Here is a 21586-nt window from a genome sequence, read left to right as displayed (position 1 = left end):
TTTAAATAAATATTTTAAATAAATTTGTATTTAAATAAATAAAATATAGCACTAAATAGAAAATTACAAATATAGGAAGGATACAGAGGAAGTTAAGGGGTTTTACAGATGAAAACTATTTGCTTACAGCTGGAAAGAAGGGAAGAGTTTTTACAAGAGAAGTCACTGGAAAATGGGAGGAAAGGGAGAAGGGAGAAATTCTAGTCTCAAGGAAGAAAATAAAGGCAAAGAAGTAAGGAAGTACAGGACATTAATCCCATATTCCAAGAAAAACTAAACTACATGAAGGGCTAAGAGAGATAAAACTGAAAGGCTAGACCATCAGTTATATTTTCACAACTTTTTCTTCACCTTTCTCTAATTGAAACTTAGCTTTGTTTTGGAGACATGGTTACCTTTAGCCCTTTCAAGTTGTGACTGTGTTCTTTTCTATCCTTTGCCACACTGGGCCTGGGGGAAGAACAGGTATCTTCTTCCTTGATCCATGTTGCCATTTTTGGACAATTCTCTCTCCTTTTTACCATACTCACGTCTGATTGTAATTTAACTCTATTACCTACTATTCCTATCAGTGTTGTAGTCGTCGATTCCTGGATCACAGACCCTGGCTCCCTGTTGCTTTCTCTAACATTACTTTTGTCAAAATTCTTAATGATTTAGTGATTTCATAATCCATATAGATATTAATCTTTGAATACTGTGGTCTTGATGACCTTTTTTCCAAATGATTTTCACTTCCTTTCTACCTTAGGCAGTTAGTGCAATGGTCATAGTTGTACTTACTAGAAAAAAACAACAGTGTCTGACACTCTGCACCCCTTCAAGGATATTTAGTAATGTGCAGGGGTTTCTTTTTGGTCATCACTCTGAATGGAAAATAATGATGGCATTTGGTGGATGGGGGCCATGACTAGTACATATCCTGTAATACACTTCTGCACTCAAAACGCCAATAGCACTGCTGTCGAAAAATACTGCTGCTCTAGCTACATCCTACTCAGAAACCAACAATTCCTTAGATCCACTGATCTTGTTACCTTTCCTCCATCCCTCATCCTCTCTCACATCCCTTCTTAACCAGCTTAGATTCTGTGGCTCATCATTTATTAAACCCTTTCTTGATGAGTAATACACAACTGAAAAAACTTTAATCCTATTTAACAGAATTTTCCATGTCTATGCCATCACTATTATAGCTAAAAAGTTGCAAGAGAAAAACATGTAACTATTTTTTTTTTTTTTTGAGACAGAGTATCACTCTGTCAACCAGACTGGAGGCAGTGGTGTGATCGTGGCTCACTGCAACCTCTGCCTCCCAGATTCCAGCGATTCTTGTGCCTCAGCCACCTAAGTAGCTGGGATTACAGGCGCCCACCACAATGCCTGGCTAATTTTTGTATTTTTAGTAGAGATGGGGTTTCACCATGTTGCCCAGGCTGGTCTCAAACTCCTGACCTCAAGTGATCTGCCCACCTTGGCCTTCCAAAGTGCTGGGATTACAGACTTGAGCTACTGTGTCTGGCCCAAACTGGTTTAAAAAAGCCAAAACCCTCTTATCTTACCATCCTTTCTTGACCGCATACCCAGCACTGCCACCATTTCTTATCAACACCCTTCAAAAGAGTTTTCTATGCGAATTGTCTCCAAGTATTCTTTCTCCATTCTCTTAAGCTCACTACTATCAGGCTTTTGCACCCATCATTCCACCAAAATTGCTTATCCATATCCATGCCACACAACAACTCTATGTTAAGAAAAAAATCCATAAATGTTTTTGTTTGTTTTGAGACACAGTCTCACTCTGTCACCCAGGCTGGAGTACAGTGGTATAATCATGTGATCATAGCTCACTGCAGCCTTGAACTCCTGGGCTCAAGGAATCCTCCCACCTGAGCCTCCCAAGTAGCCGAGTTTACATGCCCACACCACCATGCCTGGCTAATTTTTTAATTTTTATTTTGTAAAGACAGGATCTTGCTTTGTTGCCTAGGTTGGTCATGAACTCCTGGTGTGACCCTCCTGTGTCAGCCTCCCAAAGTGCTGGGAATACAGGTGTGAGCCACTAGCCTGGTATCAGAGTCTTCTATTAAGTGGCTATTATATGTAATCCAGTTCAAAATAAGCACTGAACTCTAGTATTCAAGTCACTTAGAATAAAGCTAGTAAATAAACTATCTTATTTCCCCCAAGGATAATCAAAACTTTTTAAAAAATAAAACTAATGAATTTATTAGTTAATAATGCTTACCTGGCTGAACACGGGTAGCCTGTAAGAAGTATTTCAAAGCTCTCTCAAAGTTCTTTTCATTTTCCAGAGCATGACCCACATTATTCCAAAGTTTGGCATTATTTTTATTTACCTTAAATACAAGCACAGATAGAAATAAGTTACAATTAAAAAAAAATATGACTCCAGTTCATACAGATATTTGTTTGGTATACTATTAAGAAAATAATGTTCTATGGAAATGTCTCTGGGGATGACACAGGAGTCAAATAAAGACTGCTTCACCAAATTTACTCTCTCTGCACCTGAACACCAACATACTAAAACCATAGCAGTCTTATTTCATTCACGTTATATATTAACATTTTACTGAAAATGTTATTTGATGAAAGCACAGTGGTGTTTCAAAACTTCTGCTCTGCCATTTGTATTTTTAGGAGCAAAAGCACTGGAACATGAGAATATGTTTAGATGTTACACTGATGACTTATTTTTAGACTTGACATATTTAAAGTTATTTATGTAGTCCCTTATGGTAATGGAAACCCTGAGATTAAAGCTCTGAGTCAATCTGTGCTTTCAGAGTTCGCAGATTGCCATAGTGTTCTTGCAGATAGATGACACCTAGCCAAGGAACTAATTGCAGTCGTTGTGGCTATAGGTTCCAACCACTGTCCTGGGAGTGAGTATAAGCAAAATTCTGGAAAATTATGGGGCTCCACTGGTATCCTAGGAGTATGGATTAATAAGCATGGTCATGAAGTCTCACTTGTTGGCAGACTTCTGAGTTGGGAGAGAGAGTAGAGCTATTGAGTTGTATAAGAAGAAACTCATCTGATCTTAAGCAGATGGGGAATCAAGAAATCACACAGACTACTGGAATGAAGCAGCAATCCAATAAAGCTAAGCAATGAAGAGTTAAGAAATAGTCCAAAGGAAGTAAAAATTCAGATATCTGAAGAGGGGTACTGGTAAGGGAGAGCTTGAAAAAATCTTTGCTGATAACCTTTAAAGAAAACAAATTTTTGTTTTTTAAAAGAACTTTTTCCAATTTATAATGTCCATTCTATAGAAATCCTGTATCCTTCCTTTCTGACAATTCTTATCTTTCTGATAGTATTGTAACCACTGGTTATCTTCCACATCATTGGGTGCCTTTTTTTTTTTTTTTCTGTACATTTTATTTTACTGAATTGATGCCATCAATTATAAAACCCTTATTTTAAGTACCATTAAGAGAGAAAAAAGGCCACTAATTTAAGATGCTTTTCACTGTAAGACTTATTTGATTTCAGAGATATGAAAAAGGAAAAATATCAGCACCTTTAGAACCAATGAAATATAGTATTCTGATTTAAACATTGTGTCATTTGAGCTTCCAATAACTGTATAGCATTTAGGGAATTATCATATATGCTTTGGACATATAGCTAAGTATTATTCAGAGCATTTGGTTATGGCATATGTTAAACAACAAATTATTTTCATTAATCTTCTAGTAAAGTACTTAATATTGACTGTTACATGTCTAATTAAAAACAAAGTTAAAACAGCTTAGAAATTGTTCCAAGAAATCACTGATGACATACTTTCCTGTCATTCTGAACAACACTTTACCTTCAAGGCTGACATAAACAATGTATATTCAGACTCCCAATCCCAATTTCTGTGGAATGTTTTTAAGGAATGAGTGAGTATCACCATAGACAGACAAATCCAGGATAGCTTTTTAAATACACTGTTTAAGAGAAAAAAAGCAAAACAAAAAAAATTGTCTTCATCACCAAAAGCATTTTACCTTTTAGAACAGAGGTAAGAAGTATCTTAAATGCTCCTAAAATATCATATGTGAATTTATTCTAATTCATTCTAATGATCACCCAACTTTAGAGGATACAACACCAAAAAAATTGAATATTGTGAATATGACCTTCCAGTCAATTACATTATATATGCTAATATTGGCTATATTTCAAAAGCTCTGTTTAAAATAAATGATAAAAAATGGAAAAAACCAATTTTTAAACGTGACTTTTTACACTTACAGTCCTTTGTGCCATTTTCTACAACTGAGTATTCTTGAGTCTAGAAAGGGGTCAACCTTATCACTGATCACATTTGAAAATGTTTTACTTACAATTTATACCAAGACTATCATGATATTTTTGGTTTATTTCTCTATTGTAAAGCTAGAATTGTCTATTAAAAGGCATAGTAAAAGTGACTCTTCATTAAACAGAGGCAAATTACTTATACAACTTTAGGTTAATTATTTGAGGGCTCAATTCCTCACCTATAATCTTTATGATCTTGTTTAGTATTAATAGTCTCTGAGTCTGTGTTTTTGTTCCTATAACATGGTTTAATTTCTTTCATTTTGATAGATCCACTTAACTAGAACATACAAGTATGGATGAGAAAGAACATGGTCACTGGAAGCAGTCAGATGTAAATCTGAAACAAGACTGTTATTTACTAGCTGTGTGATGTTGGGTAACCTATATGGCTTCAATGTTCACATCTGCAAAGTAGACTTAAGAAGTGTCAAGATTAAATGAGAAAAGAAATCTAAAGTGTCTATCATGGCTCTCGGTACATGGCAGGCATTCAAAAATGGGTAGCGATTATAAATGGATATATGGGTAAAAGCTAAGAGAAAAGGTTTGGTAGATGGCAGTTAAATATTGCAGACAGGGATGAGATTATCTGTGGAACACATGTGGTGTGAAAAAAGTGGCTATAAGACTTTGAAAAATGTAAATATTCAAAGAGCAGGTGCAGCCAGAAGAATTAATCAGGACAAATACTTTTTACAGACACTAGGGAAATAAATTTTAAATTAAAAGAGTTGACTTAGTTTAGCTACTAGGAGGCACTTTGTTATATGCTTAAGGGTGAAGTGGAGAGAAGTCAGAATTCTGTGGGGTGAGGGGTGACTGGAAAATAGGAAAGTGAAAGAAGTGACTATTTCTTTTTCAAGTTGCAAACTCAAACTTAATATTACATTAGTATTACTTGACCTTTAACAATTTGCTTGATTTGATAATTTTAGTGCCACAGCATAAGTATACAATGAGATAATACCTATAACAATTATAGTTCCTAAGCATATATACAGTGTGACTACGCTGTTCCTTAACTGTTAGTTTGAGGCAACTAGGATACAAAGATTATAATGAAGATAGTGACGATAGCAAGAAATTACAGATTGCTTACTATATGCATTTTATATATATTAACTCAATATGACTCAAGTAGGATGACTATTATCTTAGTTCACTGAATATGGAAGTGGCAATGGTCATTTGTGACTTTATTCTCAGTAACATCCTTGTTTTCATTTGGATCTGACTCAAAGTTTGTTCTGTCTCAGGCTGTAAAATCAAATTACATAAATATGGGGAAGAATACAGAATAAGTAGGTGCCGTGGAGCTTTCCTAACTTGACTTACAAGACAAATGAGGAGACTATGGAGATGAAAAACCAAAAGATACAAATGCATGACTTAGAAAACTGAACTAAATATTTAAATTTTAAAATGTGTCACACTTAATTCCATAGTAAGCATTACACGAACTGACATTTAAATTCACCTTTTTGTTGATATTTTCTGCCATCCATGGGCTACCAAAATACAGAACCCCATGCTGGGAACATATAATACTCGCTCGGCAACAACAAATCCAACTGGAAAAAAAAGGTTCGATGCAGGAATAAATGGTAATGCCATTAAACAAAGCGCCTACAAAAAAAAAGAAGATTTAATAATTTATAATAAATTTATAATAATTTATAATAAATTAAGAAATATATGGGCATCTGATACTTGAATCCAAATATTTTTATCATTTAACTTGGATAGTGTACTGGTAAACTATTTTTAATAATACTGTGAAGAATATTAATTTAAACATAAAGAAGGCAACTTAGGCATTAACAAACATCAGGATGTATGTAAGCAAGGTGAAATGGAAATCTTGAATTCTAAAAGTTAAAATTAGAGGATATCTACGAACTTTGAAAACAAGATTTCTAGGTGTGTTTGGGAGTGATTACTCCTTGAAATTAAAATCTAAACCATTACAGCATTTTAAATTTGAGAAGCATGATTAGCTATATCTCACTGGTTTTCTGTAAAGAATATGCTTGCATAGTAAAATACAAAAACTTTAATAAATGTAAATATTCACATCTTTAAGCAAAAATTAAACAATAAAGGTTCATCCAGTTAAATAAAAAGTAGAAGTACTTTTTGAAATTGTATCTAAAATAACACACTCAAACAATCATAAGAAAACAACCCAATTTAAAAAATGGGCAAAGGAGCTAAATAGATATTCCTCAGAAGACAACATGCCAATGGCCATCAAGTATATAAATGTTCAACATCACTATCATTAGGGAAGTGAAAATTAAAACCACAATGAGATGTCATTGCACACCTGTAAGAATGGCTATTATCAAAAAGGCAAAAGATAACAAATGTTGGCAAGAACGTAAAGGAAACACTTGCACACTGTTGGTGGGATGTAAATTAGCATTGCCATTAAGCAAACAGTACGGAGGCTTCTCAAAAAATTAAAAATAGAACTACCATGTGACCCAGCATCCTCACTACTGGGTATAGATCCAAACGAAATGAAATCAGTATGTTGAAGAGAGATCTGACCTCCCCTGTTCATTGCAGCATTATTCAATTTACAATAGCCAAGATATGGGAACAACCTAAGTATCCATCAATAGATTACTGGATGAAAAAAATGTGGTACATATACACTTTGGAATACTATTTAGCCTTAAAACAGAAGGAAATCCTGTCATTTTTGACATGGATAAACCCGGAGGACACCATGTTAAGAGAAATAAGCCAGCCACAGAAAGACAAACAACATATGATCTCACTTGTATGTAGAATTTGTAAAAGTTGAACTCACAGAAGTACAGTACATGGTGGTCACCAGGGTTGGAGGGAGGTTGGGGAGAGGTTGGTCAAAAGGCATAGAACTTCAGTTAGGAGGAATACAAATTAAATAAATAAAAATTTTACACATCTAACTTATGTGCGTGTGGTAAAAATAAGATGATAATGAAATATGCTAATAGGTTTTTCAACAAAACAAAACCACAAAGGCTGATTAAAAAAAAGCTAAACATGTCAGTTTTTACAACTTTACTACTTTAAGAAACCACATGATATTGGAAACTGAGGGAATGAAATCAGGTGTCGTTTAGACAAGATAGCAGACTACTGTACCTTAGCGTTACTTCACATAACATCCTGAAAGGTTAAATGTATTTAACTAGAAGCTTAGTGTATGCATAAAAATAAAACTGCCCCCCTTTAAATCAACAGTCTTTCATTCTACAAGAATTTCTAAAATTATTAATATAACACTGAACATTGAAATGAAACATCATAAAAATATTTAGATTTCTTACCATTTTGAAAATGGGATGACATGTGGTTTCCACATTATACACCCACAAAAAAACAGCACATAAATAGCTTGTGAAGGAAATAAGTTTGGTCGTTATTAGGAAATCTGTTTCTATGGACATCTGCTTCCTATTTTGTTACCCCGATTTGTTTTATAGTACCTAATTGAATAAACAAGTTAAACCTTTAGCTTCACAAGTTTGAGACTCTTCTAATGGGCTAAGGTGAAAGAATGTCTTTTTTATTTGACTTAATTTGTGAAATATAGAGGCATATACATTGAAAAGAATACTCTCCACAAATGTTCACACATTAATGATTTGTAATAAGGCAACACTGAATCTGAGGAAAATCACTACCATCAAATTGGTCACCATCATACCAATTTATAGGTCTGACACTTCAGTTTTTTTAATCAAAAAGGTAAGAAAAACTAAGAGTGCACAGAATTCACTTTCCATTTCCCAGAGATGCTTGACAAAAATAATCAGAAAAAAATGTGAAACAGATAAAGAAAAGTTCCTGAATATGTATGTAGTTCATTGAAAAAAAATTATACCTATTAACTCATGGCCACCCTAAGGCAATTTCACTTGAAGGAATTAAGTGTTAAATTCACTCAAAAGTGTATTGTAGACTGATGCATAAGCTATACAAAACAAAAAAAATCTCTCAGGAAGAATCTATAGGTTCTGGGATAAGAAATGTCTCTAATGATTAACTTATTCACACGTCCTAATATGCTCTCTAATAATGTATGCCAACCTAGTTAACTATCACTATCTTGTAATTTCCTTCTTCCAGTAATATAAACTGTCCTTAAATGTTAGGATATTAGTAGAAAGAGCAGAGTTCGAGACAAATCTGCTTTACTTCTCATTTCCTACATAAGGCAAACCACTCAGTCACCTCGAGTCTTTTTTTATTTTCTTCTTCCATTTTTTTTTTTTTTTTGACAGGGTCTTGTCTGTCATCCAGGATAGAGTATAGTGGCATGATCATAGTCTACTGCATTCTTGAACTCTTGGGCTCAAGCAATCCTCCTGCCTCAGCCTCCTGAACACCTAGGACTACAGGTATGCATTACCATGCCTGGCTAATTTAAAAATTTTTTTTAGAGATGGGATCTCACTGTCTTGCCCAGGTTTGTCCCAAACTCCTGGCCTCCAGTGATCTTCCCATTTCTGCCTCCCAAGGCACTGGGATTACAGGCATGAGCCACTGAACCCAGTTAGTTCTTTACAAATAAAATGGGGATTAATAACAACTTACATTATGCTGCTGACATATATATGACATCTTATCTAATAAGTGCTTAACATGGTATCTGGTAGGTACTCCTTTTTTCTACTTATCCCTTCCAGAGATCTTCGGAAAATATCACCATAAAAAAATAGGACATTCATTAGGACTATACCGAAAGTAGAGTTATGCTTAAGGCCACAGCTGTTCCATTTTTATATACATTTTAAATTCAGCTTACGTTACATACACCATTATTTTATTTGCTGAAACCTTAATTCCCCTACCTCTCCTTTTTTTTAAACTTTCTTTTAGCAAAACTCCAGCTTTAGATGTATTCTACCATTTATTTCTTTTGTCTGTATTTACCAGAGTGGCAATGCACTGGTAGAGAAAGTCCCAAAGCTGAACAGATTAATACTGTCATAAAAGCATGAGCACCAAGTTCAAATTTATCCTTAAGACTGTTTAGGATTTCTAGGTTTCTCTGGAAAGTTCCTTCCACTCTTCCTGACTGCTTTGAATCTTCATTACTTTTCTCAAATTTTTGACCCATGTCACTTTCAGCAGGCAACTACATTTCCTAATTTACAATGAAAGCTAAAGCCATAAAACAAGAATTTCTTCAATTTCCTGCTACTAAACCTACCAACATCCACATTCATTTCCTTTCTTCTTGTAACATAAGGGGTGTCTCTTCTATCTCAGGCCAAACCTATGCTCCGTATCTCCTGCTCCTCATAAACTTCACTAACAATTATCCCTTCTCTAATTGATTAACCACTTTCTAATCAACTGTATTCTTCCTATCTATATTTAAACATGCTCTTGTCTATCCAGCCTTAAACATCTTTAACAATACATCTTTTAAGCTACCTTCCCTATTCGTTACATACCTCAGGTACAAAACAAGTTCCCATGATCTTAGGAAAAGATTTTGTTGCCATAGTATTAAGTAGCCCACTTAACTAATCAACTTAAGTCTACCACTTAACCAATCAACATTTCAGCTTAATAAATATGTTCCTGCAAGCCAACCCATCAGGGATATCCACATTCAAAAAAGTCAGCTGAGTAGCTGAGTACTCCAATAAAAATGCTTCTATATGCCAACCAATCAACAGTCTCTCCCTGACATTGCTCCCTCCTACCTCTGAAGGTCTACCAATGCCAGATATCAATGCTTCCCCAGGCCCTACATAAGATTAGCAGTTTGTTATACTTGAAACCATTGCCTGACCAGCATAGTCTTCCCTTACTTAGGGATGAAATAAATCAAGTTTATCCCATCCTTTGAAACAGTCAAAGTTAAATTATTCCTACAGGTTATGTATACTAGCTCTCTTCACTTTCTCATCAAATCACTCACTGCACATAAGCAAATTTCATTTAAGTAACTACAGACTAAAAGAAGTCCAATCCAACAGATTCTAGATCTCACTTTCCCCCTCAAGAGCATCTGTTAGTGTTAACCATTTGGTCTTTCTTTAATACACTTTCCTACTTTTCTCTTCATTCGATATGTCTTCTATTTAGGATCCTTCTCTTCAACATCTAAATATAGGAGTTTCTCAAGACCTAGTTGTAGGTATCTTCTCTTTTCACTGTATTTAGCCCACTCAACTGTTTTCTGGGGAGAATTAAGACCAAATACTCTAAGGCTTCCATTATGAGTATGAGTGAACTTCTGTGCATCTAAAATGTTAACAGCTACCATCTTTGACAGAATTGACAAAACTCCAGTTGAGAAAGGCTGCTCTATAACCTCATCTACATTTCACCTTATCTACATCCTGGTTTCAATTACCACCTCTATGTTAATGAATAAGATTTCTATGTGTAGCTTAAGTATCTTCTATGAACTCCAGACATAAAGTGCTGTTCAAAATGTCCAACAGGATGTTTCAACAGTAACGCAAACTCAACATGTTCAAGGATAATAGAAAACACGATCTTTCAATCTACTCTGTATCTCAGACATCCAAATTTCTCTAGAATGTTAAGTTCTCTGGAAACGTGAACTGTGTATTTACTATCATAACCTCAGCACCTAAAATGCTGCACTGTACGAAGGGTAAAGTCTAAGTTTTTATTGAATGAATAAATCAATCTAGCGGCTATAGCAAAAAATTATGTATCTGCAATTCATTAAACATACTTTCTGACATATAATAAATGCCTGAGAAAATGTACTATTGTCTTCAATAAACTTTTATTTTTATTTTTGTTTTTTTGAGAAAGAGTATTGCTCTGTCACCCAGACTAGAGTGCAGTGGTGCAATCGCAGCTCACTGCAAATTCCACCTCCCTGGTTCAAGTGATTCTTGTGCCTCCGCCTCCTGAGTGGCTGGGATTACAGGCACCCACTACCACACCCAGCTAATTTTTGTATTTTTAGTAGAGACGAGAATTTCACCAGGTTGACCAGGCTGGTCTCAAACTCCTGGCCTCAAATGATCCACCTGCCTTGGCCTCTCAAAGTGCTGGGATTACAGGCAAGAGCCAACACACCCAGCCTGTCTTCAATAATTAAAAGGAAGAGAAAACAGAACTCTTATGAGTATGAAGTGATGCAGGGTAAGAAAATTAGAAGAAAAACAGTACAGAAAAACCACCACCAAAAAAAAAAACAAAAAACTGTTCAAATAATCAGAGTTCTCTGAACATAGTAAAAGCTATCTAAGGGAGTAATAAAAACCACCTTGCTCATGAGAACTGAAAAGCTCTATATTTCTAGTTGTATATCTTATATGATGTTCTTCTCTGTGCCAAGAAAACAAAAATATACAATATAATCAATTTCTTCAAAAAGTGTACAATCTAGTTGGATAAAGGTAAGAAATATTTTATGTGCTGAACATATGTCAAATTATGCCTGCAAATTAACTGAGAATTTTGGGATAAATTCAAATACGTTTATAAATTGGGATGCTGTTGAACAAAGAAAGGAATGCTTCTAAAAAGATGCTTCTGCTGAATTAAAGGTAGTTTCCTACTTATTCAACTGAATGTAACATCATTTGGAAAGTTAAGAAAAGTTTCTTACCATTAAAACAGTCTTGGAGGAATCACCAGAGTATCTGATACTGAATACTCCCAAAGTCCCCAGAAAACAAAAGAAAGTAAATGTGGCCAGATTTCGAATATCTAGTAATGACTCTATAAGTGGTATTGTTCCCATGGTCCAATCACAGCAGAGCTCTGAAGGATTTAATAACAGCCAAGCATTCACAGGAAGGAGGTAGTTAAAAGTTAGTTGCCTTGTAGGAGTTGGGCTTACAGCAGCTGGGTTATCAAACCTGTATAAAGGATTAAAAAAAAGATTACAAATAAAACTTTTAAAATACAGAATTATTTACATAAATAAAACACTAAACAATAAACATTTTATATATCATCTTATTAAACAGAAGACACAGACAAATGTTATGTGTACCTCAGACTCTTGCTAGAGTTCAATCAAAACTTTATGAAACATCTACTTCAGAGAAGTGATATTTATGAAGGACTGTTTGAAAGGCAAGCAGGTCATCCATTTCTGTTTATTATTAGAATAATTCAGACATGCATCCTATAATATTACAATACTGCAAAAGTGTTCCATTAAACCTTTTGATTAAAAGTAGTAACAAAAAGTTGTATAAGATTTATTGTTGTATGTGTTGTATGAATCACTTTTGAAAACACTCACCAATGCTTTCCTACATGAGACATTTCTTTTAGAGCAAAATGCTAATTAAAAATTATGCTTCCTGGAAAAAATTCATATATTTTTCTCCTGTCATGGAGAGAGAAAACCATATCACCTAGCTTTCTTCCCTCTTTTCTTTGACTCCTAGGAAGCTAAAAACCAAATTTCTAGTACAAAGTAGTAACTGTGTAGGCCTATGTAAGAATTTGTGTTCTACTTGTTCTCTTAGTAAATACTAATATAAGCTTATATCATAGTTTATCTTTTCCCAGGCCATGACATATATACATTTCATTAGTTTAGTCTGTGTTCTAAATTTTATTGGTTATAATATATAGTACTTAAAAGACCCATTTTCTCATTTTAAAATGAGTAAGCCAAGGAAAATCAACTACTACCACTTATTTGACTTGATTTTCTGAAAACATATCAAATATTTGATAAAAATAAATACTATTTGAACAAATAATATCATTTCAAAATTTTCATACGGAATCTCACAACTTACATATTATTTTTCAGATAAAAATAATAACTCTTGAGTCTGAACTTGAATTCTCAAAATAACCAGCAGAACTGAATAAAAAGTTATCTTTTTGCCTGTAATTCACTATTCGGAGTTTAGTTTTAAAAATTACAGTTTATTTAGGATAGCTGTTTTAAAGAAAGAGTTAATGTCAAAATAAATCAAATCATATTAAATCCAACTTCAGAGGGTAATAGAATTTATACACACATACACAAACATATATACACAATGTTGAAATGCTTTATTTGGAAAATATTTATATGCTATAAGCACCATATTCATACCTACTAACACATACATAAATTCACACCTATAAACTATATTTTTAGACTGTAGATAGGGAAATAGAAAATAGTTGATTCAAATTCTCTAAAACGAATAACAGAAAACCAATGAAACTAAGAAGGAAATCCAAAGTCTTATATAAACAATTCAATCTTCTCTATTTCCAATACTGTAATATCTGCACAAGTTCATTTTAGCATGGCTAGACTCAGAGGTAAAAATCCAGGACATTAACAAGTAATTATTCTTTAAAGGAAAAAAAAATGCTAGGGAGGATAGTTATGTGAAAATATCACACAGTTTTGGGTTTAAAAATTATCTGAATAAAATTTATTCTACCCAGTGCCAGCAATGCACGATCATGCAACATAATGTGAATAACATGTTGGCCTTTTGTTAAAAATAAAAGTTCTTGCATGTAATGGCAATAACTTAAAATTGAACAGGGAAATAGTATAAATTTCATCTTAAATTTTAGCCAAGTCAGGTGAAATGAAAAAAGGCTAAATGTTAAAGTAGATAAATATGATATGCAGACTTAAAATTCACTATATCTTCCGCTTTCTAGCCTTAAACAACTAAAAAACTGTATAAGAGGTATAATTTTTTTTTAAACACACTGAGCATAAGGTGAAAAAGGACTGTAATAACCTGAGAGAAGAAAAACAAATAAGGGGAGCTTTTTCTGGAAAGAGTTTAGTACCCAGATAGAGTTTTTAGTCAGTAAAACAGCAAGAGGGAACCCAGGCTGAGCCCAGCGGTATACTGAATTGAGAGTATGAAGCTGGGAGCCCTAAGAGTGCGGGGGGCTAGAATTTGTGAGGCAGAATCCAGACAGAAGAAAGCTGCTGAGAAAGAGAACCTGAGACATCTGTAGAGGGTCTCTCTCCAGTTTTCAATATTGATAAGTTCTTTTTTTTTGAGACAAAGTCTTGCCTTGTCACCCAGGCTGGAATGCCATGGCACAGTCTTGGCTCACTGCAACCTCTGCCTCCCAGGTTCAAACGATTCTTGTGCCCCAGCCTCCCGAGCAGGTGGGATCAGACGTGCACCACCACGCTGGCTAATTTTTCTATTTTTAGTAGAGATGAGGTTTCCCCACGTTGGCCAGGCTGGTCTCAAACTCCTGACCTCACGTGATCACCTTGGCCTCTCCAAGTGCTGGGATTACAGGCGTGAGCCACCACACCTGGCCCGATATTGATGAGTTCAAATCAGCACATATATGTGAGGAAATACCCATGGTCGGTGTAGTGGGTTGAATCATATTTCTAAAATATTCATGTCTACCCTAACTTCAGAATGTGGTGTTATCTGAAAATAGTTTCCGCCAATATTAGTTAAGATGAGGTCATACTGGGTTAGGGTGGGCCCTAAATCCAATGACTGGGGTCCTCATAAAAAGAGAAGAAAGAGATACACTGGAAAGAAGGCAATGTGAAGACAAAGTAGATTGAAGTGATGGAGTTGTACAAGCCAAGGAATGCCAAAGACTGCTAGCAACCACCCGAAACCAGCAGACAGTTATGGAACAAATTCTTCCTTAGAGCCTCCAGAAGGAACCAATTGTGCTGACATACTGATTTGGTATTTCTGGCCTCTTGAACTGTGAGGGAACAAATTTCTGTTATTTTAAGCTATCCAGTTTGTAGTTATTTGTTACAGCAGCCTTCAGAAAACTAATACAATCAGGCAAAAACCTCCTGAATGCATAAGAGCTAAAAATTCCCAAATATACCAAGCCGGGAATAGTTCCTTGGCAGACAGTGTGGAAATCTTCGTAATTTACAGTTCACATCCAATAGTCAAAAAGATCTTGCATCAGTAGTGAAGTGAAATTAGTCTTATCCTAAATGCTATTGTGGTCCCACAAAACAAAGCTTAAAAGCAAGACTGAGCTGGGTGCAGTGGCTCACACCTATAATCTCAGCACTTTGGGAGGCTGAGGTGGGCAGATCACCTCAGGTCAGGAGTTCAAGATCAGCCTGACCAATATGGAGAAACCCTATCTCTACTAAAAATACAAAAATCAGCCGGGTGTGGTCGCGCATGCCTGTAGTCTCAGCTAATCAGTAGGCTGAGGCAGGAGAATCGTTTGAACCTGGGAGGTGGAGGTTGCGGTGAGCCGAGATCGCGCCATTGCACTCCAGCCCTGGGCAACAAAAGCGAAACTCTATCTCAAAAAAAAAAAGAAGAAAGAAAAAAAGCAAGTCTGAAAGATAAAACATTTTCCAAGTAACTTAAATGCATTCCAGAATAAAACTCAAAATTTGTAGACTACATTAAGGTAAAATTCACAAATGGTAACTGTTCAACAATTATCGGACATGCAAAGAAGCAGAGAAATACAACCTATAATGAAGAGAAAATTTATTCAATAAAAACTGACCAAGGAATGACACAGATTATACAATTAGTAGGCAAGGACATTAACGCAATAGAACATGTAGAGATATAGAAGATATAAAAGAAGACTCAAATCAGACTTCCTTCTGAAGATGAAAACAGATTCAGAAGAAACAACTAGATGAAATTAAGAGTAGATTAGATACCGCAGAAAAAAGATTAGTGAACTTGATATAGCAAAAGAAACTATCCAAACTAAAAATGGTAAAAGACTGAGGGAAAAAAACAGAGCATCAGTGCAACAACTTCAAGAAACTTAAATATACTTAACTGACATACAAGAAAAAGAGGAAAAAGAAAAGATGGCAAAAATATTTGAAGACTAGCTAAACATTTTCCAAAATTTACACAAAATTGAAATCTACAGATTTCACGAAGCTCAGTTTACCTAAGCACAAGAAACATAAATATATAAGAAACAATGGTAAACAGGAAATATTAAAAACAGGCATAGAAAAAATAAACATAACATACATTAGCATAAAGAGATAAGGATGATAGAGGTTTTCCCACTGAAAACAATAAAAGCCGGAAGACAGTAGATTTACATTTTCAGAATATTGAACGAAAAAGCCAGTGTAGAATTCTCCACCCAGAGAAAATATCTTTCAAAACCTGATATTTTTAATCAAGAAGTGCTAAAGAAATTCCTTCAGGTAAAAGGAAAAATAGTACCAGATAAAAATCTTATCCAACAAAGGAATAAAGAACACTGGAAATGGTGACTCATGGTTAATGTAAAATACTTTTTTATTATTTAAATTCCTCCAAGACAACTGTTTAAAGCAATGTATGTTGAAGGACAACATACGCAAACTGCACAAAAGTTAAGTTCTTACATATATAAAATGTATATTATATATATTTATACTACATATACACTGATATTTTTTATTTTATATATATATATTCGAAATTAGAATATTTCTTGAAGGTAAACTGTGATAAGCAGAGGATGTTCTAAAATCCCTAAAGCAACACTAAAACAACAAAGATTTATAGCTAATAAGCCAACAAGGAGATAAAATGAAATATTAAAAAAAGAATCCAAAGGAAGGTGGAAAGAGAGAAAAAAGGGAACAAAGAATAGACGGGACAAAGAGAAAACAATTTTAGCAAGATGACAGATTTCCATCAAACTATATCAATCATCAAATTAAATATAAATCAATGATATATCCCAGCTAAAAGTCAGATTATCTGACCAAACAACAAAAGAAGACCAAATTGTATGCATGCTACAAGAAATCCTCTTTATAAATAAAAGCATAGACAGGTAAAAAGTTAGAAGATGGAAAAAGATACACCACATAACGCTAACGAAAGACAGCTGGGATAAGAAAAAGTGAATTTCTGAGTAAAGACTATTACTAGGGATGAAGCTCATTTAATAACGACAAAGGGATCAGTTCCTCAAGATGACTTGACAATCCTAGTTGTTTACGCACCTAACAGCAGAGCTTCAAAAACACATAAAACAAAAACCGATAGAAGTGCAAGGAGAAATAGCGAAATCTACAAGTACAGTCAGAGATTTCAACATCTCTCAGTAACTGACAGAATGAGTAGACAAAAATCACTAAGGATATAGGAGACTAAATTAACACTAACCTTAACACTTAACCAGTTTGGGATGGGTCATTCATTATCTTTATTGTGGGGGCTTTAAGGGTGTATACACATGTCAAAAATTATCAGTATAAAAATTTTAAATATATGCAGTTTTAAAAATATGTTAATTATAGCTTAACAAAACTGTTAAAAAAACAAAATAAATAAAATACTTTCTGCAACATTTATGATCATTAAAATCCAAAGTTAAAATAAAGAATGGAGAAAACGAAGAACCAGAATTTCATACCTGGTGAATACTGGAAGTTGGGATTGAATAACCTGGACTCTAATCACAACAAGTAGTAATGTACTGAACATCAAGACAATGAGTTTTACTAGTGTCTGCAGCATAGAAAATGGAATGCTACCCTTTCCACGGAGAAACTGTCCAGCAGTAGTACATAGTAATGGCAAAGTATACTGAAAAAGAAAAGAAATGTTTTAAGCAACAAATAACAACATATCTCAATGTTTTCAATACTGTAGTACTTTCTAATTGCAAGATTAGATACAAGTATAATTATAAAATTAATGTGGAAGAATGTGTGAAGCTAATAATGAATAAAACTGAGCTCAATAGTCTTACCTAATAATGAATTATACTGTACAGTACTATTGCATACTTTTCCAAGCTGCCTAATGATTCCCTTATTGAAATTTAAAATACAGTTCTTAAAACACTTAAAGTATCATAAAAGGTTAAGTAATTTTCAGTAGGTATGAGGATAAAACATGATTTCTGGTATTATTATTGGTAAACACATTAATTTACATGATACATTTAGAAAATAAAAATAAATAAAATCTGATTCAACTAGGATAAAAGATATCAATAAGAAAATTTATATATTTATAGTTTGGCTTACCCCCTGGGCAATAAACACTTCATACACACAGCAAATTCCTACAACTGTTATTCCTTGTTCTTTACATAATGTTGCAACAGCCACTAAAAACACTGTCAATGCAATTGGAGTCCATACTGCAATTTGAGAACAGAAAATATAAAAATTCAGAAAACAATTTTATAACATCAAAAAGATATTTTAAACTTTACTTGTGATTCCATATCCATATGAGTGCTATTTCTCATTAATTAATAGTATATACTTTAAAATATACTTAAATTTTATAATTTTTACTTTATACATTCAAAGCAAAATATCAACATGTATAATTTGAACTGAAATTTTTTACAAAGAGAAAAATTATTTAATCAAATACTAACTTTTAAAACAAAGGTAGGGTGGTGAACTTGGAGAAGAGAAATTTACAGGTTTGTGTGTCATAATTAATGAGCTATCATTCTGAAATGAAGACAAATTCCTGAAATTATGACAGATATCTTTATACTTTATTAAACTGATAAATTATTAAAAACTTAAAATTTAAAACTATCGGGAAAAGTAGGGTACCATACTTTTTTTTTTTTTAAGACAGGGTCTGGCTCTGTCACTCAGGCTGGAGTAAGTACAGTGGTGTGAACATAGCTCACTAGTGCCCTGAATTCTGAAGTTCAGGCAATCCATCGGCCTCAGCCTCCCAAATATGACTACAGGCATGTGCCACCACATCTGGTTATTTTTTTTTTTTATTTCTGTAGAGACAGGGTCTTGCTATGCTGCTCAGGCTGGTCTCAAACTCTTGGACTCAAGCCATCCTCCCACCATGCTGGGATTCCAGGCACGAGCCATTGTGTCTAGCCCATTTTTATAAAAACTAAAATGAAAGTGCTTAACAATAGGCACTTAAATAAATACTATTCGTCAAAAAATTTGCAATAGACTGTAAGTTCTATTTAAATGAAAAACATTTCATTTCATTCTATTTAAATGAAAAAGTCTTCATCGACTTTAAGTAAGTGTCTACCATGTAGTAGTAATTTGACTAAAGAGCAATGAATTGTGAAAGTTCATTGTGAACTTGTGAGTTTGGGCAGCTTTTCCGGGCTTCAGTTTTCTTATGAAAAACTATAACCTCTAATTCTTTTCTAGTTTAAAAAAAGATCTGGTAGTATGACTGTGTGATCTCAGTTTGCTTTTCTTTTTTTCTTTTTTTTTTTTTGAGATGGAGTTTCGCTCTTGTTGCCCAGGCTACAGTGCAATGGCGCGGTCTCAGTTCACCACAACCTCCGCCTCCCAGGTTTGAGTGATTCTCCTGCCTCAGCCTCCCGAGTAGCTGGGATTACAGGCGTGCACCACCATGCCTGGCTCATTTTGTATTTTTTAGTAGAGACGGGATTTCTCCATGTTGGTGAGGCTGGTCTTGAACTCCTGACCTCAGGTGATCCACCCACCTCGGCCTCCCAAAGTGCTGGGATTACAGGCGTGAGCCACTGTGCCCGGCCATGACCTTGGTTTTTATTAAGACTATTAACTAAAGCAAAAATTCAAATAATTGACTTAAATCTAAATATAAACAAGAACAGAATTCATGAATTGAATACATTTTCTTTTGTCATTGGGCTTAATATAGAAATACACATTTTTGAAATTGTTTTCAAAGTACTCTATCGACTAAAATTACTGAAAGAAAAAATAACCAAAAACAAAGAAATAAATGAAAAAAACCAAACCCATGAAACTGTTGCAGATACTAAGTATAATAGTACTCTTTCTTTAAAAAAAATCTTATAATCTCATTAGGCTAAAACATCAATACTAATATAATAGATTATATTATACTACAATGCTAAATTCAACAAGAAATTCATAGAGGAAAAAATCAGAAGATGATTATTTACAAAACAGGCTTGACCTAATGTTGGCCCTTGACAGATATATAGGACATGGAAAAATTGGGAAAGGTGGATGTATAAATAAATAGAGGTGAGAGTAAGCTAGGCAAATGAAGGATATAGAGAATAGTATGAATGGATGTGTATGTCTACATAAAAACTCGTAGGAAATAATAGCATTGAAAGCAGATATTTTAAACAGTTTATATAGCCAGTTTGGCATATATTATTTCACTGAATCTTAAAATCACTCTGTGGAGTAAGAACATGGATGTACTCATACCCATTTTTAAGATGAGGAAAGAACGGTAGAGGTATTTTTTAAAAAGTAACAAAGAATAAGGAGACCAAGACTTTAACATGGTTCTTCAGATTTTAAATTCAGAGCTTCTCAGTAATTTGTATTTCTACTCCAAGGAAGAAAAAGCAAATGGTTACCTTTTACAAACTTGAATTCCATCTCACCAACTAAGAGTAATAAATGCAAATGTCTTACTGAAACCAATCACTTCAGTTCTTCAGCCTCTAGTGACTATATTACTATATAAACACTTTGATTTTATAATCAGATCACTGTGGTTAAAAGTTACATGTGATTTTGTCCAAAACAAGTACACCTGGTAAATAAGTTAAGGACACTTAAATCCATTCCCATTTCAAAATACAGGCTTCTAAACTGACTCTACATGTGTAAAAGAAACACATCCTCAGCAATCACTTATTCAAACAGTTATTTTAGGTATCTACTACATTTCAAGGGTATAGGGAAGAGAGACAAGTAATAATATACTCTGTCAAATGGTGACAAAGTGTAAGTGTTACAGAGAAAAAAAGAGGATGAAGGGAAATAAAAATAGCACCACTGGGAAAGATGAGTAGTGATATTGATGACATTTAAGTGGATATTTAAGCAGAAACCCAAAGTAATAAAAAATCAAGTGTAAAGGCCCTGAAATTGGATCACCATATTTACAAAAGGGGTATGGGACATGAATATAGAAGTTAAAATGAATATAAATAATTACAACTTGAAAACCTTTGCACAGGCCAGTGTATACTAGATACAATAGGGAATACAAAGATGATGTGGAAACTGTGGCTTCAAGGGTAAAATTACTAAGAGTACAAAGTATCACAGTGGTTAAGAGGATAAAGAGAGGTCCAAGGTAGATTTCAGTATTTTTTCAATTATAATTTAAAATACATTACATTCATTCACTTACTTATTTCTTCAATATACTCATACTAAACATCTACTGTAAACTAGGAATCATTTTAGGGAATGAAGATAAAAAAATGGAGAAAAAGTTACCTACCCTAAGGAAGGTCACGTTCTATTGTGAGAAAGCAATAAACAAAAGAAAAATGTAAACTATGTATTTTCAGGTTAGAAATGAGTATTTTCAGAAATGCAAGT

At 34.0% G+C, this 21586-nt stretch overlaps 1 protein-coding gene across 2 annotated transcripts in view; it reads right to left on the bottom strand.

Annotated features, from left to right (window-relative positions):
- TMTC3 (transmembrane O-mannosyltransferase targeting cadherins 3) overlaps positions 1 to 21586 on the bottom strand; it is a 61027-nt gene that overhangs the window by 24617 nt on the left and 14824 nt on the right. For both annotated transcript variants that reach the window (XM_024257295.3, XM_024257296.3), the window contains exons 5-10: positions 18299 to 18414; positions 17680 to 17852; positions 11954 to 12206; positions 5822 to 5970; positions 3845 to 3965; positions 2249 to 2360 (exon numbers count right to left, since the gene is read on the bottom strand). In XM_024257295.3, coding sequence (XP_024113063.2) covers positions 2249 to 2360; positions 3845 to 3965; positions 5822 to 5970; positions 11954 to 12206; positions 17680 to 17852; positions 18299 to 18414 — 924 coding nt within the window. The remainder of the gene's footprint in view (positions 1 to 2248; positions 2361 to 3844; positions 3966 to 5821; positions 5971 to 11953; positions 12207 to 17679; positions 17853 to 18298; positions 18415 to 21586) is intronic.

This window comes from Pongo abelii, chromosome 10, assembly GCF_028885655.2.
Source record: "Pongo abelii isolate AG06213 chromosome 10, NHGRI_mPonAbe1-v2.0_pri, whole genome shotgun sequence".
NCBI lineage: Eukaryota > Metazoa > Chordata > Mammalia > Primates > Hominidae > Pongo > Pongo abelii.
This window is presented reverse-complemented; position numbering and strand designations above follow the sequence as displayed.